This window comes from Leucoraja erinacea, chromosome 7 (genome assembly GCF_028641065.1).
Source record: "Leucoraja erinacea ecotype New England chromosome 7, Leri_hhj_1, whole genome shotgun sequence".
NCBI lineage: Eukaryota > Metazoa > Chordata > Chondrichthyes > Rajiformes > Rajidae > Leucoraja > Leucoraja erinaceus.
In genome coordinates, this window is record NC_073383.1 from 68005589 (window position 1) to 68031277 (window position 25689).

The following is a 25689-nucleotide window of genomic DNA, read 5'->3' on the forward strand; positions in this document are numbered from 1 at the left end:
TATGTTCATGGAATTAGATGAAACAGGACGGAAGGAGCTTCCCATGAAACATAAACATGATACAAGCAAGATGTTCTGAATGACCCAAAATTGTTTTGTTTAGTTCAGAGATACAGTGCGGAAACAGGCCCTTCAGCTCACCGAGTCCACACCGACCAGCGCTACCCCACACATAAACATGACCCTACACTCACTGGCGACAATTTTACATACACAAGTCGATTAAACTGCAAACCTGTGCTTCTTTGGAATGTGGGAGGAAACCAAAGGTCTCGGAGAAAACCAATGTGGAGAACGTACAACCTCCATACAGACAAGCACCCATAGCCAGGATCGAACCCAGGTCTCTGGCACTGTAGGGCAGTAGCTCTACTGCTACGCCACCGTGCCGCACATTTTGTGTAACACCAACAATACTTTGTACAGTACATTTAAACTTCCAAGACAATTAACTGAGATGTAAACAAAGATGAATGATAAAGTTTAAAATTAAGAAACCGGAGGGAGGGCTAAAATAAAACTTGTTCAAGGTCAAGCAATAAAAACAGGATCTCATAGATCTCAAGACAGGGATAAAACGGCGGAGGATTCCAGGGCAAGGTTCAAAGAGTGATCATTATCAGTTTCGGCTGTGCATTGATTGTAGATTATTGCACCGTCAGTTGAATATAATTAGAATAGAATTAGGGTATGAGAGAAAATTGAGTCATACAGCATAGAAACAGCCCCTTCAGCCCAACTTGTCCACATCAACTAAGGTACCCCATCTACGGTTGTCCCATTTCCTGTGTTTGCCCTCTAAACCTTTCCTATCCATGTATCTGTTCAAATGTCTTTTGGAAGTTGTTATTGTACCTGCCTCTTGGGGCTCATTTCATATATCCAACCACTTGCTGTATGAAAAAGCTACCCCTCAGGTTTGAATACATTTTTTCTCCCCTCACCTTAAACCCATGGCCTCTAATTCTTGATTCCCTTACCCTGGACAAAAGACTAGAATCATTCAACATATCTATGCCCCTCATGATTTTACACTCCTCCATAAGACCACCCCTTGGTCTCATGGGTTTCAAGGAATAAAGTCCTACCTTGCTCAACCTCTCCCTTTAGCTTAGGCCATTGAGTCAAGGTCTCAACATTTTGCACTTCAGTTTCCAGCTCAATGGCATCTTTCCTATAGCAGAGTGAGCAAAACTGCACATAATATTCCAAGTGTGCCCTCAGGAACATTTAGGTTGTGGGGCTGGTGAATATGCACATGAGAGCTTGGGACTGGGAATGAGGTTAGAAAATGGGGTCCAGCAAGTTGAACATGGGAGCAATTGTTAATCCATTGCACTGATTTTACCCAATCTATTTTAAGTAGATTATTCACAGTGCTGAATGTAAATGCAGTTCATAAATGACGGCTGTATGCATAGGATTTTGAGTGAATTTTAATCCTGTTCCACTCATAGTCACTCTTACTAAGAAATAGTTGTTATTAACTCACAACTAGCTCTGAAAGTTAGAATAATAATGACAATGTTGTTCTCTTTTAAGTTTAAATGATTAAAACTTAGTCTAAATGGACAAATAATTCATGGTCAAATTCGAATATCATATAATTATTTGCAGGGATCTAGATTTGCAGAACTATTTGAAAAGGAGGAAGTGTGTTGGGATGTAATTTCACACATTCTAGTTACTTTATTTTGTGGAGGATAACAAGTACTTGGCTACTCGTATAACAAGTATAACAAATACATAAGAAATATTGCCATCTATCTCAGCAATTGTTGAACTAGTACATACTGGAGGGCACTGCGCCAGTTTATCTGCTGCCACCAACTGGACATTGAGGTTTTTACTCTGTGACTTTCCTCGGGACTTTATCAACCTCTGCAGGACCTGGTGAAAACAAAGAAAATTATTCAGTCAACAAAAGTTAAGATTTACAAGATTGAAGCATTCAAGGCATTACGGGTTAGATTCTAAAGCAAAAGTAAATTTTAAGGCAGAGAGCAACGTGTTCTTCCACTGTAAAGACATCTCAAATAACCTCAAAGATAGAAGTATTCACAAATATAGGGTGCAACATAACTTTGAAAATACATGGTTTCAGGAACTGTTGAGGGGTGTGTAAAGATACGAAGTAGGTATATCCCTTTTATCTTATTTTTCTTGCTTATATCTTTTGCTCTATTTTTCTTCATTTTTCTTTTTTTTTCTCTTTGATTTTCTTTTTATCTCTTTTCATGTTTTACGTTTCTACGGGTCTCTCTTGATCACTCTTTCACGCACTTACTATCCCATAACCATATAACCATATAACAATTACAGCACGGAAACAGGCCATCTCGACCCTTCTAGTCCGTGCCGAACACATAATCTCCCCTAGTCCCATATACCTGCGCTCAGACCATAACCCTCCATTCCCGTCCCATCCATATAACTAACCAATTTATTTTTAAATGATAAAAACGAACCTGCCTCCACCACCTTCACTGGAAGCTCGTTCCACACAGCTACCACTCTCTGAGTAAAGAAGTTCCCCCTCATGTTACCCCTAAACTTCAGTCCCTTAATTCTCATGTCATGTCCCCTTGTTTGAATCTTCCCTACTCTCAGTGGGAAAAGCTTTTCCACGTCAACTCTGTCTATCCCTCTCATCATTTAAAAAACCTCTATCAAGTCCCCCCTTAACCTTCTGCGCTCCAAAGAATAAAGCCCTAACTTGTTCAACCTTTCTCTGTAACTTAGTTGCTGAAACCCAGGCAACATTCTAGTAAAATCTAACGCTCTCTCTCTACTTTCCTTTTTTTTAAGGTTTAAAATAAGAAGTGGTACAGGAAATGTATTATGTTATTTTTGGCTTATATCACTGTAATGTACATTACTTCTAATAAATAAAATATTAAAAAATAAATAAAAAAGATAGAAATATTCAGATTGTCACTGCACCTTTGCACGGTCCTAACGCTGGTTATTGCGTTTTAGAGCATCTCTCCCTGCATATGCCCTGTGCAACAAATCTGCAACCTCACCTGTCTTTGGTAGCCATTAAGCTCCTAACCATTCCAAGGCTATGCTATTACGGTCACTCCATGAGATGGAGTAGGCTACAAACTTGCCCGCAGGCTGACCTATGGTGGATATCCCCCATCAGTTAACCTTCTATAACTAATCCTGTTCATCACTACTGGCCACTACAACCTTCAATGCCATGATAGTTCATGAACTTGCCCAGATACTTTTTTCAATATTGTGAAAGTACCTGCCTTAACTACCCATTCAGATAATGCATTCCAGACTCAAACCATGCTCTTGGTGAAAAGGTTCTTCCGCGGCTGACAAGGATTTGAATTATTCAATAAACAAAAAAAATTATTGATAAAACGTAACAATTATAAATACACCAAAAACACAAATATCTGAAATAAATTAATTAAAACATGACTTAAATTAATTAAAGTAAACCACCTTCTTTCATTTCCATTCTTTGTAAAGTGATAGTGTGCACCAGCCATGAAGTAGGCAATCAGTACCTTGGGAGTCATAGAGCCATACAGCACAGGAACAGGCCCTTCAGCCCAACTTACCCATGCTGACCAAGATGCCCCATCTACGTTAGTCCCACCTCTCTGCATTTGGCCCTTATCTCTCTAAACCTTTCCTATCCATATACCTGTCCAAATGTCTTTTAAATTAAGGGACAGAAGTTTAGGGGTAACATGAGGGTGGAACTTCTTTACTCAGAGAGTGGTAGCTGTGTGGAATGAGCTTCCAGTGGAAGTGGTGGAGGCAGGTTCGATTTTATAATTTAAAAATAAATTGGATAGGTATATGGACGGGAAAGGAATGGAGGGTTATGGTCTGAGTGTAGGTAGATGGGACTAGGTGAGAATAAGCGTTCGGCACGGACTAGAAGAGCCGAGATGGCCTGTTTCCGCGCTGTAATTGTTATATGGTTATAAATGTTGGTATAGTACCTGCCTAAGCTACCTCCTCTGGCCATATGCTCACTCACCCGAGTGAAAAAATTGCCTCTCCATTTCCTATTAAATCTTTCCCCTCTCCCCTTAAACCCATGTCCTCTGGAGGAAACCCCTCCCTGGACTCAGATGACCAGACATGTGCATGTCTAGCCCCCAGCACATTCCGCACTACAGCAGGCCCATGCAGAAGTTCATAACAAACTCGTACAGTTACTGCTCCTACTCAGAAATCCCATATGGACCCACCAGATGGCTGTCAATGCCATCCAATCCATTGTTCCTGGCACTCCAACATTGCCTTTCTGCTATAGGAAAAAAAACTGCAGATGCTGGTTTAAACCTAAGATAGACACAAAAAGCTGGAGTAACTCAGCAGGTCAGGCTGCACCTTTGGAGAAAAGGAATATTTTTTATGTTTCGGGTCGCAGAAGGGTCTCGACCCGAATCGTCATCTATTCCAGAGTCAAGTCAAGTTTATTCGTCACATACACATACGAGATGTGCAGTCAAATGAAAAGTGGCAATGCTCGTGGACTTTGTGCAAAAAACAAACAAACAAACAAACTACAAACAAAATGGAACAGAATCACATATTCTTTTACATATTACATATTGTGGGAGGAAGGAAAAAGAAAAAAAGGAAAAAAAAACAGCAATTTAAAAAAAAAAACAGTAGAATCGTACAGTAAAGTTAGTCCCTGGTGAGGTAGGAGTTTACAGTCCTAATGGCCTCTTGGAAGAAACTCCTTCTCAACCTCTCCGTTTTCACAGCATGGCAACGGAGGTGTTTGCTTGACCGCAGCAGCCGGAACAGTCTGTTGCGGGGTGGAAGGGGTCTTCCATGATCTTATTGGCTCTGGAGTTGCACCTCCTGATGTATAGTTCCTGCAGAGGGGCGAGGGAAGTTCCCATAGTGCGTTCGGCTGAACGCACTACTCTCTGCAGAGCCTTCTTGTCCTGGGCAGAGCAGTTCCCAAACCAAATCGTGATATTTCCACAGCCGCCGAGTAGAAGCACTGGAGGATCCTCAGAGACACTCTGAATTTCCTCAATTGCCTGAGGTGGTAAAGGCGCTGCCTTGCCTTACTCACCAGTGCTGCAGCGTTTGATGTCCATGTCTTATCCTCAGAGATGTGGACTCCCAGGAATTTAAACAGCTACGTCCTCGGATGATGTGCCCTCCTAAAGTCCATGATCAGCTCCTTAGTTTTTTTGATGTTGAAGAGGAGGCTGTTGTCCTGACACCAGAGTGCTAGATCAACCACCCCCTCCCGGTAGGCCTTCTCATCGTTGTCTGAGATCAGGCCCACCACCACTGTGTCATCAGCAAACTTGATTATTGAGTTGGAGCTGTACCTAGCCACACAGTCATGTGTGTACAGGGAGTACAGTACGGGGCTGAGGACGCAACCCTGGGGCGATCCTGTGCTCAGGGTGAGGGACTTCAATGTATTTCCTCCCATCTTGACTACCTGGGGCCTGGCGGTGAGAAAGTCCAGGACCCAGGCACACAGGGAGGTGTTGAGCTCTAATTCCAGTAGCTTCTTGGCCAGTCTGGTGGGGACTATCGTGTTGAAGGCTGAACTGAAGTCAATGAACAGCATCCTCATGTAGCCCCCCTTCTGGCTGTTAAGATGAGAGAGAAGGTTGTGCAGAACCTGGGAGACCGCATCGTCCATGTATCTGTTCGGACGGTATGTGAATTGTAACAGGTCCATGTTGCGAAGGAGGAAGGCACAGATGTGTTTCTTCACCAGCCTCTCAAAGCATTTCATGAATACCGAGGTGAGGGCCACCGGACAGTAGTCATTCATGCAGGCTGGGGAGGCATTTTTAGGTACTGGTACAATTATTAATCTTTTGAAGCAGGCAGGGACCACGGACTTGTCCAGGGAGAGGTTGAATAATGTAGTGAGCACTGGAGCTAGCTGCGTAGCACAGGACTTGAGTACTCGCCCCGAGATGCCATCGGAGCCTGCAGCTTTCCTCGTGTTCACCCGTGTCAGAGCCCTCCTCACGTTGTGCTTGGACAACGAGAATTTGTGCACATTCCTCCCTTCAGCTTTGATAGCCAGCCTGCTGACGGTATTGTTGTTAGTCGGCAGACCTGGGGTGATGTTGCCCGTCTCGAAACGAGCGTAAAAGGAGTTTTGGTCATCAGCTAGGGAGGTGCCGGCACTTGCGGATGAGGTGGGGTGCTCCGGTAGTTGGTTACAGTCCGTAGCCCCTGCCACAGGCGTCTGGTGTCCTGCTGGTCCAACTGTGACTCCATCTTGTCCCTGTACTTCCATTTTGCGTCTTTCACCGCCCTTCGCAGTCGGTCGGACTCTACTTTGTAGACGTCCATGTTTCAGAGATGCTCCCGCTGTGTTACTCCAGCTTTTTGTGTCTATCTCTACCTTTTGCTGGTTTGAATGGTATAACAGCAACCGGATGAATTGCCATTTCATACTTTCCTTTCTTTTCCTAATCACGTGACACTTTTTTTTTTAATGTGTACGGATTGAGGATCATCTGAAGTTACATTTGGTGTGCCTCCTAATTTGTAATTTGCTTTCAGTTGCAATCCATTCTATTAATTTTGATTAAATATTTATATTAAATATACAATTTTAATGTTGAAATTATCTTAACAGCCTATTAATTTCCTCTGAATCTTGATTTTAAACTATTGATTCAATGTTACATTTTGGCTTCTTTTGTGACACCTTATTCACTATCAATATCAACATCATTAAATAGCCTTCGGAAAGCTAAAGGTAGACAAAAATACTGGAGAAACTTAACGGGTGAGGCAGCAGCTATGGAGCGAAGGTAATAGGCGACGTTTCCGGTCGAGACCCTCCTTCAGATAAATGTAGCTTTCCAGTGCTCCCCGCATCTGTAACATTTTTTTAAAACTTTCTTTGGACAGTTAATTATGGAAGAGATTGGTGCCACTCCTAAACACTGCGCTCCAGCTTTCCAGAGTGTTACAGAGTCATAGAGTGATACAGTTGGAAACAGGCCCTTTGGCCCAACTTGTCCACATCCACCAACATGTCCCAGCTACACTAGCCCCACCAATAAGGTCGGTGGGGGCGCTGTGAGATGGCTGCCCAGCCAGCAGCGTCTTCGTTATTTCTACTTTTTATTTTGGTGTGTCTAGTGTCAGTTTGGGTGTCTCTCGATATGCCTTATGTGAGGGGTGGGGGGGAGGTGAATGTGAGGAAACCACTCGGCCACCACCACCACGGAGAAGCGATTTTTTTCCATGTCGCCTCCCTCGCGGCCTAACATCATGGATTGGAGCGGCCTTTCCTGAAGTCAGGTCCGGAGCATCGGCAGCAGGTGCAGCATGCACTTTCCATCGCGGAGCGGGCAAACCCTTGCCGGGAGTCGCCAGAAAAGAGAACTGGCCTGGTATCGTTGACATCAAGAGCGGAGCTCGCTATCAAAACATGGAGTGGACAGGGGACACAATTTTTTGGCGGTCATGCGCGCATGCGTGCACACACACACACACACACACACACACACACACACACGCGCGTGAGGCTTCGGAGGCTCAATCCAGCGCTAAATGCAGCTCAACTCTGCCTGTCTCACCGGGTTAACTATAGCCCTGTCTGGACTGACGTGACACCAGCGCTGCTTCTCCGCGCTGGCCATATTTCCCGCAAGTCCAGGAAGACTGTAGGCTCACCTGGCATGACAGGCAGAGTTTGCTGGGTTTAGCGCTGTTCTCTGCGCTGGCCCGTCTGAGTCCCGACCAATGATCCTATAGCGGAGGAAATTTGCTGCCGACGTCTCTGTCCACCCGCTGGCAGGGGGGGGGGGTATGGTCGGGTCGGGAGAAAACAGGACAACGCCGGAGACCCGGCCGGGATCGATCCTGGCTCCGGATGAAGCGCAGGTCTGCGCCACGTCTCCCTCCTCCAATCACCGCGCTCTATCCTCAGTATCACCCCCTCCACTCCTCCCTCCTCCAATCGTCGATGTGCCCCACCTCTCAAAACATGATGGGGACGTGTCCCCTGTGGCCCCCCCGGGTTTTCCGCCCCTGGTTGACATCATGGGACTGTGGTCTGTGGAGTTTCTAGCCGCGGGCGTGGCGTGGCGTGGACTTACCATCCGGAGCCTGGGATCCCTCGCTAGGGACCGCTGGAGAAGACCTCCGACCGCCGGTCCGCGGCCGATAACATCCCGAAGCCGCGGTCTGCGGAGCTTGTAGCCGCGGGCGGGGCATGGACTTTCCATCCGGAGCCTGGGGTCCCTCGCTAGGGATCGCCGGAGAACAGATCCGACCGCTGGCCTGCGGCCTATAACATCCTGAAGCCGCGGACTCCGGTAGGAAAATGCCGATTCGGGACCTCCAAGCCACGGAGTGTTTTTCACCGTCCCGACGTCGGAGTTTAGATCATCCCGACGAGAGGGCCTGTACATCGAGGGCCATCTGTAGCGGCGACTACAGGTGGTCTATGGCCCCGACCACGGGTGAACAAGGGAGGAGGACTGGCAGAACTTTGTTGCCTTCCACCACAGTGAAGAATGCTGTGGTGGATGTTTGTGTTAAATTGTATTGTGTATTGGGTGTTCTTTTAAATGTATCACTGCTGGCAAATTTATTTCATTGCATGTAATGTGCATGTGACGAATAAATTTGACTTTGACTTTGACTTTGACCTACCAGCATTTGGACAATATTCCTCCAAACCTGTCCTATCCATGTACCTGTCCGACTGTTTATTATATGTTGGGATAGTCCCTGCCTCAACTACCTCCTCTGGCAGCTTGTTCCATACACCCACCACCAAAAAATGAGCCCTCAGATTCCTATTAAATATTTTCCCCTTCATCTTAAACCGATGGTCCTCAATTCACCTACTCTGGGCAAGAGACTCTGTGCATCTACCCGATCTATTCCTCTCATGATCTTATATATACCTATATAAGATCACCACTAATCCTGCGCTCCAAGCTGAATAGAGTCCCAGCCTACTCAACCTCTCCCAGCAGCTCACACCCTCTAGACCTGGCAACATCCTCGTAAATCTTTTCTGAACCCTTTCAAGCTTAACAATATCTTTCCTATAACGTGGTCTCCAGAACAGAACACAATATTCTAAATGCAGTCTCACCAACGTCTTATACAACTGCAACATGACCTCTCAACTTCTATACTCAATACTCTGACTGAAGGCCAAAGTGCCAAAAGCCTTTTTGACCACCTTATCTACCTGGAATTCGACCTTCAAGGAACCATGCACCTGTATTCTTAGATCCCTCTGCTCTATAACACTACCCAGAGGCCTACCATTTACTATGTAGGTCCTGCCCTTGTTCAACATATCAAAATGCAACACCTCACACTTCACTGTATTAATATCCATCAACTATTTCTCTGCCCACCTGGCCAAACGATCCAGACCCTGCTGCAAACATTCACAACCATCTTCACTATCTGCAAAACCACTATTTTTTGTATCATCATCAAACTTGCTAATCTTGCCCAGTATGTTCTCATACAAATCATTGATATAGATGACAAACAGTAATCTACCACTTGTCACAGGCATCCAGTCTGAGAAGCGACCTTCCACCATTTTCTTCCTTCCATGGAGCTAATTTGCTATCCATTCAGTTATCTATCCTTGGATCCCATGCGATCTAACCTTCCAGAGCTGCTTACCATGAGGAACCTTGTCGAATGCCTTTCTGAAGTCCATGTACACAACATCTACAGCTCTGCCTTCATCAACCTTTTTGGTCACGTCTTCAAAAAAATCAATCAGATTTGTGAGATGATCTTCCATGAACAAAACCATACTGAATATCCCTAATCAGCCCTTGCCCATCCAAATGCCTGTATATCCTATCAGTATGCCTATCCTAACAGAATACTCTCCAGTAACTTACCAACTAGAGATGTTAAGCTCACCAGCCTATAGTTCCCAGCATTTTCCCTGCAGCCCTTCTTGAAAAGGGGTACAACAGTTGCCACCCTCCAGTCTTCCGGCACCTCTCCTGTATTTAAGGACGACTCATAAATTTCAACCAGGGCTCTGGCAATTTTCGCTCTAGTTTCCCACAATGTCCTCGGATATATCAGATCAGGCCCTGGAGATTTGTCTACCTTCAAACACAACAGTACCTTCAGTACTTCTTTGACAGTAACCCCGACTGCTCTTAAAGCGTATCATTTGACACATTGACTTTCACATCACATATATATATATATATCATGCTTGATTCTTCGCAGCTTCTGAGGTGCCCTGACAAGCCACTTAATTGCATTAAATCATTATGTCTGGTTCAAAATGTAAACATTTCCTCTGTGAAAATAGGAACACATGCGCTAAACAACTTTCACAGCTTAATCACTTTATTAAATTTGGTCAGAGAAACTTTGTACACGTACTTAACGTATAAACATTTTGTTTTTTGGTTTCTCCTCATTTTAGAAAGGCTGATTGGATAAGAACAGAATTTACAAGAGCCAAATGAAACCAGTGGGTAGGTTTTTGTATGTGTTTGCAATAAACAACCAAAAACAAATTTCTCCACCATTACGTTTTGTATAAATCCAGTGTTATTGAATTTATTATCTTGCTCTGTAGATTATTCTTCAAAAACATTTTCAGCTAAGGAAATTTTATTTTCAACATCAATAACAATTATCAGTAGCCGGCTGTCACCAAGCACTCGGTTAATGAAACACCCCAAACTATTTCACAGATTATGAACTGGGGTTACAAAGGCGCAGTAATGTAGCCATTGTCCTACAAACAGCAATAGGATGTCTGGTCAGTTGTTTGTTCAATCAACTTAACAATTTTCTTCAGAGTACTATGAAATCTTTAATATGTGCATGAACCAATAAAAAAATTAGAAAATCTAGATTTTTCCAAATCTAGATGGCTAGATATACTTTTGGATCTGCATGGTATGGCGAGTATTGGTAAGGGCAAAAAGAACTTGGATTTATTATAGGTAAGCTAGTATATATTCCTTGCCAGCATGGTCAAACCACAACCATAACGCTGGCCACATTTTACTAGTACATCATACTAGCCCATACCAAGTAGCTTTCACCTCTGATTGTGAGTCTTTTTGCATGGAAATGAGAACTTCGACCCACCAAGTGCATACTGATCATCGATCACCTGTTCACACTAGTTCCACGTTATCCCAACATCTCACCAACTCCCGGCACACTTGGGGGTACCTTTCTGCAGTCAATTAACCTACAAACTCACATTTCTTTGGGATGTGGGAGACAAACATAGCACCCGGAGAAAACCCACATGGTGGCTGGGAGATCATGCCAACTCCACAGAGACAGCAGCCCAGATCAGGCACGAACTCGGATCTCTGGCACTGTAAGACTGCAGCTTTACCAGCTGCTCCACTGTGCCACCCCACACCTTGATGGAGATGAACTGGATTACAACTGAACCACACTAAAAAAATGTAAAACATTTTATTGTTATATTTAATGGAGCAATACAGTTAAACAACCTATTTAGGAATGATGTATTTTACCTTTGGAGAAGAAACTTTAACATGGACGATGATTGGTGCGAGCGAGGTCTTGATGAGCTGGGCTGGATGATTAATGGTGTCTGCATCTAAAACAACCAACTGCAAAGTTCTGGCCAACTCAAAGATCCTCTCAATTTCACTCTGCACTTCAGCTAGTGAAAAAAAAAGTAGGGAAATCAGTTTAGTTTCTTGAACTCACCTATAAAATGTTTAAATTCAGCTTTGCTTGCTTGCATATCCAAGGACTCAAATCAAAAACAAATCAATCTGACTCATATTGCCATGGATGGTTTCACTTGAACCATGCTTAGATGGGGAGGGCCTACTTTGCTGTCCCAAAAAATTCCAATTCTCAGTGTGATCCTATTAGCCATCGGGCCTCCAATGTTGCACTGAAGAGATCCTGAGATGCCCCTGAAGCTTTGACACATGCCAAAGCCTTACCCCGGATGTCACCACCCCCTCACCCCGATAGTTTTGCCACTTGTAAAGGCTATGAAGGACACTGAATAGTTTTAAACATCTCCGAAAGTCAAAGCTACCTAAAGAATAACAAACATGAAGTGAACAATTAAAAAGATAACATTTATGATTTTTAAATTCAGCATTAACAATGGAAAACATTAAATACAAGAAAATAAGCTAAACAAAACTTAAACTTTTAATTGTGTAGGGAGGAACTGCAGATGCTGGTTTAAACCAAAGGCAGACACAAAAAGCTAGAGTAACTCAGCGGGTCAAGCAGCATCCCTGGAGAAAAGGAATAGGTCCTACTCTTTTTCTCCAGAGAAGCTGCCGGACCCGCTGAGTTACTTAAACTTTTATTTGATCATTTCAGGACACAACATGCTGGAGTAGCTCAGCAGATCAGGCAGCATCACTAGAGAATATGGATAGGTGACATTTCAGTTTGAGAGGGGGTTTTTGAGGCAAATGGTTGGAACAAAGGCCAGAGGTGGAAGCAGAAGGATAATTCCCTTTGTTTGATATGTTCAGCCTTACCATGCTCAATGGTCTAACCCTCAATGGTCTACAGGATACATTTGCAATTTCCCCAGCATGAAGGCTTAAAAATCTCAGCATATTTCCCATTTCAAAGGTTCCGGTGGATAATATCCACTCTTCGCTGTTCTCTCATACAGCACCTCCTTTAAGACCATGTTTTAATCACAACCCACCAAAATATATGTCTCGGCACCATTACCCCTCACCTCCCATCCAGAGGATTTGAGCTCACTCATTCCTGATAGTATTCTTTGGTGCTAATAAGAATTATTAAAAGAGGAAATCGGAATTTCAGTTTTTATATATTTACTGTGCAATTTGTCAGCCATTTGTGTTAAAATGGCTGGAGATTTTATTACATATGAGACTGGTTGGCCACTCAATTTATATTCATTTACTGGTCTGTAGAAATTATATTGCTTTAATAATTTTAACCTATGCAGGCATGACTAGACATTGGAAAAGCTGAAACATGCCCCTGTCCCACTTAGGGAACCTGAACGGAAACCTCTGGAGAACTTGCGCCCCACCCAAGGTTTCCGTGCGGTTCCCAGAGGTTCCCGGAGGTTTTTGTCAGTCTCCCTACCTGCTTCCACTACCTGCAACCTCCGGGAACCGCACGGAAACCTTGGGTGGGGCGCAAAGTCTCCAGAGGTTTCCGTTCAGGTTTCTGAAGTGGGACAGGGGCATTGCGTGGATTTACACTACAGACCATCTGCAGATTCCAAGTTAGGATTTTGAAATGGAACTGTTTAAATCTTCATTGTATGAATTTGCTTCATGCTGCTCTATGCTTAGTGGATTAGATCCAAGCTTTGAAGTCGCGACGGTTTGCTGCATGTTCTTTTAACATTTAATCATTCCCTTCGAGAGCAATCTATGTTGCACCTCAGCTGGAAATAGAAGCATTTCAGGAAATATTAGTGAACATTTGAAGCATTTCAGGAAATATTAGTGAATATTTGACGCAACATTGCCAGTGATTGACAGCAGTTGAACATATGAAATTGATGGACAGGAAAAGAAGCAGTAGTCAATCATGCCTGATCCAAACACTTTGGTGGCAGAGAATCGAGACTAAAATACTTCCTTCCATCCTTCAATCATTCTTGACTGCCTCAACTACTGACTGTGCTGCTGCATCTTCCCACACCAATCACCCAGCCACAGCATATCAGCCACCCGTCACCCATTGGATTTCAAAATATGTGTATGGAGGAACTGCAGATGCTGGTTTAAACCGACGATAGATATAAAATGCTGGAGTAACTCAGCGGGACAGGCAGCATCTCTGGAGAGAAGGAATGGGGGATGTTGTGGGTCGAGTCTGAAGAAAGGTTACTCCAGCATTTTGTGTCTATCTTCGTATTGCAAAATATGTTTGGCTTCCACCTTTGAATTGAATTGAATTTATTTGTCATTCAGACCTTTCGGTCTGAACAAAATTTCGTTTCCCTGCAGTCATACATATAATAAAAATGACAAAAACACACAATCAACACAAATTTAACATCCACCACAGAGAGTTCACCAGGAACCTCCTCGCTGTGATGGAAGGCAAAATCTTAAAGTCTCTGTATCTTCCCTCTTTGTTCTCCCTCTGCACCGAGGCGATCCAAGCTCCAGATGTTGTGACCCCACCGGGTGATGGTAAAGTCCTGCGGCTCAGCCGTGCACCGCGAACGGGCCTGTTCAAACTCCGCGGGTGGCCGTTGCCGCTGCCGCCACAGCTCCGAGGCCGAGTCGGGAAGCCGACTAGATTAGATTAGATGGACATTTCCACCCTGTTTCAGGTCAAACGCTGCTCAAGTGTATAACTTTGCCCTTGTTACCCTTGGAGTTGACAATTTGAATAGTCACTACGATAACTTTACAACATCATCCAAAATATTCTGCCTGTGTCATAAGATGCAACATGTTCTATTCACCAGTCACCACTATTTCCTTTGCTCCATAGATGCTGCTGCACCCGCTGAGTTCCTCCAGCACTTTTGTCTACCTTCGATTTTCCAGCATCTGCAGCTCCTTCTTAAACACCACTATACTTGCTGATATATGCTGGAAAAGCTGTGCCCCAGTTTCAGGCTTCACCGTTGTGTGAAAATCTCCCCCCCCCCCCCCCCCCCCCCCCCCCCCCCCCCATCTTTAATATCCCACCAGTTTGCTATACTCCCAAATCTGTGTTTTCCTCCAATTCAACCCTGTTGATCATCCCTCGTGATCATTGGCATCCATGCACTTTGTTCCCTGAGAGCTTGAATTCCCGCTTTAAAACCTTTCCACCTCTCTAGCTCTCTTTTCCCCTTCAATGCTCATTGAAATCTCTCCGACAGAGTTTTTGATCAACTCCCACATACTGTATCTCATGTGGTCAATTGTAAAAAAAAATAATTAATCTCACTCCTGCTAAATAGCATGATATTTTGACAACTTAAAAGCACAGTATAATTGGGAGTTATTGTCGTGGAACAATATAATTACTTAAAGGAGATAGCTGTGGTGCATCTTGGAATGCACGTCAAAGCACTTTGAATAAGTTTATTTTTCATACATTTAAGGAATATGTGCATCATGAAACCTTTTTGAACCACTGCAATCCTTATGACAAAGGTGCTCACAGAAGACTACTGTGGGGGGGGGGGGATTTCCAATATGAAGACCAAATAACATTAAAGAAAGCCAGGGTGATTAGTAACTCTGGGGAATTTACAATGGGGGACTCGCATAGACCTGCTTTCAATAGTACAACTAGGCGAGTCAGGTTATAGATTTGGGGGATGTTGCCTAAAAAGTCTTGGTGAATTATTGGCGTGTGTTTTGTAAATGTTGCATTCATGCCGCCACCATCAATGAAGTGAATAGGAAAGTGGGTAGAGTGCTGATCTCGAGGGACACAATATATACACACTGAACTTTTTTTAATTGTTCATTATATTGTTTACAATATACTTGCAACAATCTTACTTGCAGCAGCAGTTTACAATATAATGCACTGCTGCAAGTAAGAATTTCATTGTTCTGTCTGCGACATATCACTATAAAACACCCTTGACTCTTGCTTTGTTTTGAAATCAAGTTTCTTGAGCGTTATGGAAACCGCACATACAGAAAAGTGAAGATTATTCAGTCACAGTTCTGACTTTAACTTCGAAGATCATGGAAAGGTTCTGGGTTGTAAGGATGTCAATCATTCACCCGAGTATTTGAAATGTTAAAAATAAAACCTACAGATACTGGAAATCTGAAATAAAGGCAATAAGTTGTCAAATATTCAGCAATTCTGGCAGAGTCTGTGGAGAGAGAAACAGATTTAAGGTTTCAGGCTGTTGGCCTTACATCACACCTGGAAAATGGGAAAACAAGTGGAGGCCATCCCTGGTTTATGAGTGTTTAAGAAGGAACTGCAGATGCTGGAAAATCAAAGGTACACAAAAATGCTGGAAAAACTCAGCAGGTGCAGCAGCATCTATGGAGCGAAGGAAATAGGAAACGTTTCAGCCCGAAACCCTTCCGGGTTTCGTCCCGAAACGTTGCCTATTTCCTTCAGTGTTTCGGCCCGAAACGTTGCCTATTTCCTTCGCTCCATAGATGCTGCTGCACCCGCTGAGTTTCTCCAGCATTTCTGTGTACCTGGTTTGTGAGTACCTGACTTATGGACATGCCTAAATACAAATGAGCTCCTGTGGCATTATTAAAGTCTGATGTATGTACAAGCATTCTTTCCAATAAACACATAATTATTTTTCTCTCTCTCTCTCTCCCCACATTAATAATCATTTTTCTTATCATTCTTATGTGCTTTTGATGATGCCATGCATGACAGTACGGTAGAGATATGGTTGTCATACCAAGCAATTTTTTTGTGTCTTTCAAGTCACATGAAGTTTACTGTCATATTCACAAATATGATGGGATACAGGTAAAATAATATTCTTGCTTAATTCCAGCAGCATCACGGGCACATAGTTGCTGGTGTTTAGAAAAATGAGGGGAGACCCCATTGAAATGCGCAGATAGTTATTGAATGTGCAGATAGTTATTAATAAATTTAAGAGGGTGGTAGATGTGGCCCTTGTGGCTAAAGAGATAAGGGGATATGGAGAGAAGGCAGGGATGGGATACTGAGTTGGATGATCAGCCATGATCATATCGAATGGCGGTGCAGGCTCGAAGGGCCGAATGGCCTACTCCTGCACCTATTTTCTATGTTTCTATGAAGTACAGAATAGTGAAAGGCTTAGACAGAGTGAATGTGGAGAGGATGTTTCCACAAGTGGGAGGGTCTAGGGCTAGAGGTCATAGCTTCAGAATTAAAGGATGTTCTTTTAGGAAGGAGATGAGGAGAAATTTATTTAGTCAGAGGGTGGTGAATCTGTGGAATTATTTGCAACAGTTGTGGAGGCAGTTAGTGGATATATTTAAGACTGAGATAGATAGATTCTTGATTAGTACAGGTGTCAGAGGTTATGGGGAAAAGGCAGGAGAATGGGGTTAGGAGGGAGAGATACATCAGCCATGATTGAACGGCAGTAGACTTGATGGGCCAAATGGCCTAATTCTACTCCTATGACTTATGATGTCATGATCTTATGAAACACACAGAAACATAAATTATCCATAAAATTACTCATACAATTCTGAAGACTACAAACAAAAAAAGACATTAGTGCAAAACAATTAAAATACGCTCCAAAAACGTTTCCATAACGCTCAAGAATGGTAATGTAAGGGGTGGTCACATAGGGTTCCATTTTCAAGGTTGGATTAGGATCGTGCAGATTGGTTCAAGAATGGAGTCGGAGGAATGTAGCTGTTCCTGAACCGGATGGTGCAAGACCTCAGGGTACTGTGCCTCCTGCCCGATGGTAGCAGAGAAGAGAGATAGGCAAAACTCAACTTACTGATTTCTGTTAGAATGGAACCTGTTTGTTACCCAAGGACAGCCTGTATGTTTTAAGTTCATAAGGTCATAAGGAATCGGAATAGAATTAGGCCATTCGGTCCATCAACTCTACTCAGCCATTCAATCATGGCTGATCCCCCCTAACTCCATTCTCCTGCCTTCTTCCCATAACCTCTGACACCGAGGCGACAGGTGGTGCAATGGGCTAAGTGTTCGGCTGGCGACCGGAAGGTAGCCGGTTCGAATCCCGCTTGGAGTGCATACTGTCATTGTGCCCTTGGGCAACACACTTCACCCACCTTTGCCTGCGTGTGATTGTGTGTGAATGTGTGTGAGTGATTGGTGGTGGTCGGAGGGGCCTTAGGCGCAGATTAGCAGCCACGCTTCCGTCAGTCTGCCCCAGGGCAGCTGTGGCTACAGAAGTAGCTCACCACCACCACCGAGTGTGACTGAGGAGTGAATGAATAATGCGATGTAAAGCGCCTTGAGTATCTAGAAAGGCGCTATATAAATCCCATCCAGTATTATTATTATTATTATTATTATAATCAAACTAAACAAGTATTACACTAAACTGTAATAAACAAGAAGGGGAGAGGTAGAGGGAACAATGGGAACGTCCACAGAGGATGCAGATCAAGTTTGTTGGATTACACATGTACTGATGACCCAATTGGTCTGCTTCTTATAGTCGTGCAGAACGCAACATTATCATTGCCTTTGCTGCTAATTTCCACCTTGCTCTTTCATTCACATTTCTTTTCAGACATTGTTTTTCCTTGATCTCACATCTCTATTTCGCTAGCAACCAATATCCTTTCAAATCCTACAGCTATCTTGACTACATCTCATCCCACCAGACGTCTTGTAAAGTTCCCATTCCATTCTCTAAGCTGGGAGCACTCACAACCAAATACTGAATTCAACTTCTTCAAATAATTAGCCTTACCTCTGAGTACCGGTGGAACTGGCCAATTCCAATTTAAGGTGAAGGCACAAGAAACTGCAGATGCTGGAATCTTGAGCAAGACGCAAACTACTGAATGAACTCAGAGAGACAGGCAACATTTGTGGAGCGTATGGGCAGGTGATGTTTCGAGTCAGGAGTCTTCTTCAGACAAGGTTCCTGAACCAAAATATTATCTGTCTATTCCCTCCACAGATACCACTGGGCCTGCTGAGTTCTGCAGTACTTTGTATTTTGCAGATTTAAGATAATTCACCTATAATATTAACTCAGCTTATTTATTTTTTTGCAGCTGCCATCTAACCTGCTGCATATTTCCAGCATTCTCATCTATATCAGATTTCCAGTAACTACTTTATTCCATCTCACTGTTTCAACATTAGTTTGCTTTGGTTGCCCTCATTCATTATATATTATTTTCACTATTCCAAAAAGTTCAGCTATGATTAATATGACTGCATCACCTTCTATGAGACAACAGTAACAACATTTGTGTTACTTGGGCAATCCTGGTTTCGGTCCAACACTGACATTCCCCTTGCAATCTCCACCCCTCCTCGCTCCAGATTGAACTTACTTGTTTTCTCACTTTCTTGATTCTGATGAAAGGTGATTAACCTGAAACATTAATTTGTTTCTCTCACTAAGGGTGCTATCTGATCTGTTCTATTTACTTACCACAATCTGCCCAACCTCTCATGTAGTGCCACAGTATGTATGTTGTTAGTACATTTAAGTTTCAGCTCATTAATGATCCCAAGGTGTTATAGTGGATGCTCTGAACAGAGAACATTGACAATAGACAATAGGTGCAGGAGTAGGCCATTCGGCCCTACAACAGAGTACAACAGAGTAACAGGCCCTTTGGTCCACAATGCCAAGTTCAACTAATCTTCTCTGCCGCATGTGTTTCATATCTATCCATTCCCTGCATGTGTCCATCCAAAAGCCTCTTCAAGTCCACCATCATTTCTGCCTCCATTACATGGTGGTAATGTTGATTGCCAGGGAATGGTTGTTCAGCTCTCGTGTAGGGCTGGGTCATTGCATCAAGGTAGTTTGAATACTAATGGATAATTTTATTGATCCATACCTGAATTTTGCAATAGGGCCTCATTCATTATCTGAGCTACTATGAGTGGAAAAAAAACATGATGCAACCACTAGCAAACTTCCCATTTTTGACCTTATGATCATGGGAAGATCATGGATGAAGCAGCCAAAAGTGACTGGGGCGATGTTACTACCCCAAAGAAATCCTGCAGTAATGTAATATTATTTCTGAGTAAGCCTTCTAGAGTGGAATGTTGAACTTGGACTAACAAACAAGCTGCGCTGCTAAACTCTTGACTTTATTGAAATGAAGTGAGCCATAGCATGCAACTGTTTTGGATCTAACTATCAAGGGTCTTGATTTTGGTTTATTATTGTCATATGTTCCAAGATACAGTGAAAAACTTTGTTTACGTACTATCCAGTTAAATCATACTATATGTGAGTATAATCCCACCTGCGAACCCCTTGCACAAGAACAACAGGAAGTGCAAATTGAAAAATACCGAAGTGCACATTAGTTCGGTGTTACATACCGTTCGGTTAGATCACATTAGTTCGGTGTTACATACCGTTCGGTTAGATCGGTAATAGTTCAGTATTAGTCTGAAGTGTTACACCATTGTCATGTTACAGATAGAGGAAAAGTCCAGATAAAAACTGTTCTAAGGTTGCAATGAGGTAGGTTGGGAGATTGGTACTACACCCTTAAATGGGAGGACCTTTTAGTAGTTTGATAACAGCAGGGAATAAGCAGTTCCTGAATCCTACATGCTTTCAAACCATTGTACCTTCTGCCCAACAAGAAAAGGAGAAAAGAGGAATGGCCAGGATGTACAGTAAATGGTCTTTGATTATGTTGGCTGCGTTCCCAAGGCAGAATGGAGTGTAGATCGAGACAGTCTTTGGGTTGATACAAATACATCTATAGATGCTCCTGAACACATCATCAGTGATGTAACCTGGGGTCATTCGGTGTTTCGGGTCTTTCAACATCAGACATCCTCACCCAGGCGACCCAGCCGTGGTTGATCAGACCACGACGTGAGTTCAGGTGGCATTCGCTCCTCCCCATGGACCTTCTCTCCTGATCCAGAGCCATCTCGAGGCCTTCTCTGCCACCTCTGTGGTGTTCTTGACAACCCTTCTCCTCGCCACTCCGTTGATGCCCAGTGCACTCAAGGCTTTGCAAAGTGATTGCCCAGCAAAACCTCTACAGCCAACCTCGATGGGCATACACCTTGCCTTCCAGCCCTGCTGGCGGCAGTCTATGACCAGCTCTTCATACTTGGGGAAGTGCAGTTGCAAAACTAGGTTGTGATGTAGGATGCTTTCGATGGTGCATCTGTTGATAAGAATTGTTGGAGACATGCCGAACTTTCTTAGACTTTCTGAGGAAATAGAAGCATTGTTGTGGGATAAAGATCTAAGGATTATGGTGAAATTACATGGCAATGAACGAAGAGGTGATATTACCAGAAATGTGGTTCATGGAAAAGTTGATAATATCAACAAAGAACATTGGCAAAGAACATGGAAGAGAGAGACAATCTGAAGAGAATTGTTTGAAAGTCGTGGGTTGCAGTGTTGACTGCTCAAGTGGTGCCAGCAGAACTTGTGGAAGTGTTCATTCTGCTGCCGCTGCGACAAGATACTAGAACAGAAAAATTCTTGGGTAGGAGTCAGTGATTAAGCTGTTAGTGAAACTCAGCAGGATGAGTAAAAAGCAAAGTTATGGAGCACAGCATCCAATTAACAAAAACTTAGAAAAGCTCAGTCCATTTTGAGTAACTCAGATTCAAAGAATCATTTCAAAAAATGATTTGGCACTTATTGAACAACGTGAATATTCACTGTCCTCAATTCAGAAAAGGAGGCTCTGATTTGTTTGGGCGATATAAGCTAGACCGTTCACCCGAGTGTTGGATTGTTAGTAGTGCCCTTTTCAGAAATCCACTGATAAGATGGAAGGCATGAATTCTGCAGGTGGTGTAGGAAGATCGTTTCAATCAAACCAGATAATGTTGCTACAGAGATGAGATTTCACTTTATGAAGGAGCATTGAAAAAACGCTTAATGGCCACAAGACATCTGGTGTTCACAGAGTTATTAAATGTGCTGAACCATGAACAGATTGAACTGGATGCCTTGAGGGATTATTGATGGATTGTATTGCCATGAAAGTTACAGAGATCCCAAATGTATTAGGGCCTGGACTTATTAATGTTGGCTCAATACAGAGTGATGGCTGTGTTACATGCACTGAATAGAATCTTGAAATAGAAGGGCAGAGGCAATGATTTTCTAGCCTTCAAAGGGACAGAAGTGAAGAAGAAATATTCATTGGTACACAAAAAAGCTGGAGAAACTCAGCGGGTGCAGCAGCATCTATGGAGCGAAGGAAATAGGCAACGTTTCGGGCCGAAACCCTTCTTCAGACTGAGGCAGAAGAAATATTCATTGTTGTGGGATTGTGTGAAGTCTGAAACTTCAGACTTCAGACAGAAGAAATATTCAATGTTTAGTGGAAGCCAAGATACTGGAAAGAGTGATGAGACACAAAAATGGGGGCAATCTTAAGAACTTTATTAAATGTTAATGCTGAGTTGGATGATGTTTGGGAATATACTGAAAAGGATGTATAAATGTAATTACAATGTTGGTTAATAAGTATTATTAGCATGCAATAGGTTTCATGTTACAGCTGATGTTCAGGAAAATATGTTAAATAATATAATTATGGTGACGCAGAGTTGAGATAATTCAATTATGAGATATAGGGTCAGTATGTATATGGAGTTTGCAATAACTAAATTCCTTTCAGTTGTCATATTTTGTGGTTAGTTATCTTTGCATCCAGGTTTTTTTTCTTTGGTGCCGTACTGTAAGATTTTAATGACTCAACTTGTCACAGAGTCACAGAGCCCAACCCATCTATGTCTACCAAATTGCCTAACCTAGCTAGTCTCACTTGCCCATGCCTGACCCATATATTTCATTTCCATGGTCCTGCTTAAGTGTCTTTAAAATGTAATAATTGTATCCACCTCTACCACCTTGTTCCAGATGCACAACATAATCATAATCATACCTTATTAGCCAAGTATGTTTTGCAAAATACGAGGAATTTGTGTGAAGGGATTGAAAGAGATATAATTCTGGTGTGTTTGATTGTATCGTTTTTCAATTGTATATTAAGACCATATCACCACATTGTAGAATATGGACCTGTTCCAAATGCCCAGAGAAGAAAAACAAAGGGAACCGGAATGATCATTCCCCTGATTCCTTCCATCTGATACAAACATAATCATATATTCTGCCTCACATGAATGATCTGTGATGTGTCTGGGTAAGACTGCCCTTACAGTCACCACTAGAGGGCTCTGCCCCGAAATGTATGTTTTCCTCGGAATCAGTCTGCAGCCATCTTGGCTGGAGTCAGGCAGCCACTTTGGCTTGAAATAAACCGACTGACTGACACAGTGTAGCATGAATTGATTATGAGTTATTAGCCGTCAAACTGAACATTTGGCGACGAGGATGGCTAGTTTAACTCTCGCTGCTCCATCTCCATTCTTGTAAACTGAATGCTCTTCAACCACCAAATCCAGACACAAGCGCAGGTTCAAAGCCAAGGTTCACGCATTATAACATGAGTCAATTGTGAGTTATTAGCCGTCAAACACAACATCCTGTCGCACTCAAATAATTATATCTAATGTTTTGTTTGAAACTTTCTCATCTAAGTTCAATTCAATTCAATTCAACTTTAATGTCATTGCACAAATACGAGTATGGGTACAACAAAATGCAGTTTAGCATCAGTCCGTAGTATAGTGCAATATAGAAATAAAAATAAAAATACAGAATAATCAAGCAATAATCGAACAATGTGGACGGAGACACTGGAGAAGTCTATCGGCGGGACTCCGAGTTCAGCAATGTGATGGTATTATTGTAGAAGCTGTTCCTCATCCTACTGGTACGAGACCTGAGGCTCCTGTATCGCCTCCTTGATGGGAGGAGGGCAAACAGTCCATGGTTGGGGTGGGAGGGGTCTTTAATGATCTTCCCAGCCCGTCTCAGACACCGTTTTCGGTGGAGGGCATCCATGGCATGGAGCGGGGCACCGATGATGTGCTGAGCGGTTTTCACCACCCGTTGTAGTGCCTTCTTGACCGCTACGGTGCAACTGCTGTACCATACCGTGAAGCAGGTGGTCAGGATGCTTTTGATGGTACAGCGGTAAAAGTTGGTCAGGATCTGGGGGGACAGGTGAGCTTTCTTGAGCCTCCTCAGGAAGTAAAGGCGCTGCTGCGCCTTTTTGATCAGCTTGGAGGTGTTGAGGGACCAGGACAGATCCTCCGAGATGTGTACCCCGAGAAATTTGTAGTTGGAGACGCGCTCCACCTCAGTCCCGTTTATATGGATGGGGGTATGTCTGCCCCCTCTGATCTTAATATTCACTATTTATACACTTCCACAGTTCACTAGATGTGATGCATAAATGGAGAAGTGATTTATGTGCATGATCAGTGTCAGGAAAGGGTACTGAATGATATTTAGTTCAGCTTGTGGGGTATAATTGAGAGGTCTGAAGATATGTATAAATGCATAGCTATATGTTTAGTTAAATGTAAATAGTCAACTGTTGAGATAATTTAGTAATACACTAAGTGTTGGAGGAACCCAGGTGGTCAGGCAGCATCTGAGGAGGAAATAACAAATTATGTTTTAGGTGGGGTCCTTCAGAATAGTTTTTGGTTCTTTTAACACGCTTGTGTGAGTGTACAAAGTTATATATATTGATGAACCATTGTAGCAAGAATTTATGACTTTTGAGTGTTGAATGTATATTTTGATGGTAGTCCTATTTTTGTTATCATTTCTGTGGCATTAGTTTAACAACTTATATGATTCAACAAGCCACATTTCACCAATGCTATATTAATGTATCAACTTGGATTTTCCCTTCAGTTCTTAGGAGCAGATCATGTACCCACTACATCCTGACTGAGAAGTGAGAGCGTTAACTTTAAATGGCATAAATAATACCATATTTGTCCTTTGTGTGATAATTCTTGGAAACGACAGAGATAAGGACATTAATGCTGTTTCTATTGGAACTGGTAACAAATCATAAGCTGCTGGTTTAAATTACTGACCCATCATAATCTATCTATACTAAGATGTTTCAAAGGTATGACCCAACTATCCCAGGATGCTCAGCAGCGAATATAGCATGAATCATGTAGACAGTTGGGCAGGATATAAACCGCACAAATGTAATAAGGTGCAGAGACAATTAATTCTAGCAATTGTAAAGTTAACACACACGTATGTTACATTATATTTTTACTTGCACAGGGACAGAATCACACAATGGATAAAATGCAATCCATTGGCGAGGCAAATTATTTTATTTTATTTTCCATTTTTTTAATTTCTACTTCCAGCGTGGATCTGTAAAATAAATCTACTGCCCAATATTGGTGGAAGAGATGCCAACAATTACAGCAACACTAATGCCCCTGTCCCACTTAGGAGACCTGAACGGAAACCTCTGGAGACTTTGCGCCCCACCCAAGGTTTCTGTGCGGTTCCCTAGGGTTGCAGGTGGTTGCCGGTGGTTGCAGGTAGTGGAAGCAGGTAGGGAGACTGACAAAAACCTCCGGGAACCTCCGGGAACCGCACGGAAACCTTGGGTGGGGCACAAAGTCTCCAGAGGTTTCCGTTCAGGTTTCCCAAGTGGGACAGGGGCATTAGATTTGTTTTGTTCAGACAGAGGATGAGAAAATGGTGGTTCTAGATCTAATGCAAAACATATTTAAAGCCAACCAGATCATTTGAACATAAGAAGATGCAGAACCTATAGTTTCTGTGCATGCACACACACAGCATTAGAGGGGACCGGATTGGAAATGAATACTGATAGGTGTGAATTTGGAATCAATGCATTCCCCATAAGAGACAGCAAATGCAAGTCACTTGGAAATCTGACAAAGCATTCAAAGAATAGCTTATCGTAGCAACTTTAGATATAAAATTTGCACACTGCACAAATGCAAAACTGATAATGTTCATCATCTCGAATAATTTTGTGGATCAAAAGATAACTTATTTTGTTGGGTATCAAAATTAGCAAAGTAAAATCTGAAAAATACATCCAAGAAAATGTACTGGTCTTTCTCATGGAGGTTTTTTTGGGTCAGTTTTAAATGTGCGTAATTGAAATATTTTTAATTTTGTAAACTTTC

The 25689-nt window shown here is 42.8% G+C and overlaps 1 protein-coding gene across 3 annotated transcripts in view; it reads right to left on the minus strand.

Moving 5' to 3' along the window:
• Window positions 1-25689, minus strand: part of cacnb4a (calcium channel, voltage-dependent, beta 4a subunit) — a 306901-nt gene that overhangs the window by 10472 nt on the left and 270740 nt on the right. For all 3 annotated transcript variants that reach the window (XM_055638722.1, XM_055638724.1, XM_055638725.1), the window contains 2 exons: window positions 11502-11653; window positions 1795-1890 (listed from right to left, as the gene is read on the minus strand). In XM_055638722.1, coding sequence (XP_055494697.1) covers window positions 1795-1890; window positions 11502-11653 — 248 coding nt within the window. The remainder of the gene's footprint in view (window positions 1-1794; window positions 1891-11501; window positions 11654-25689) is intronic.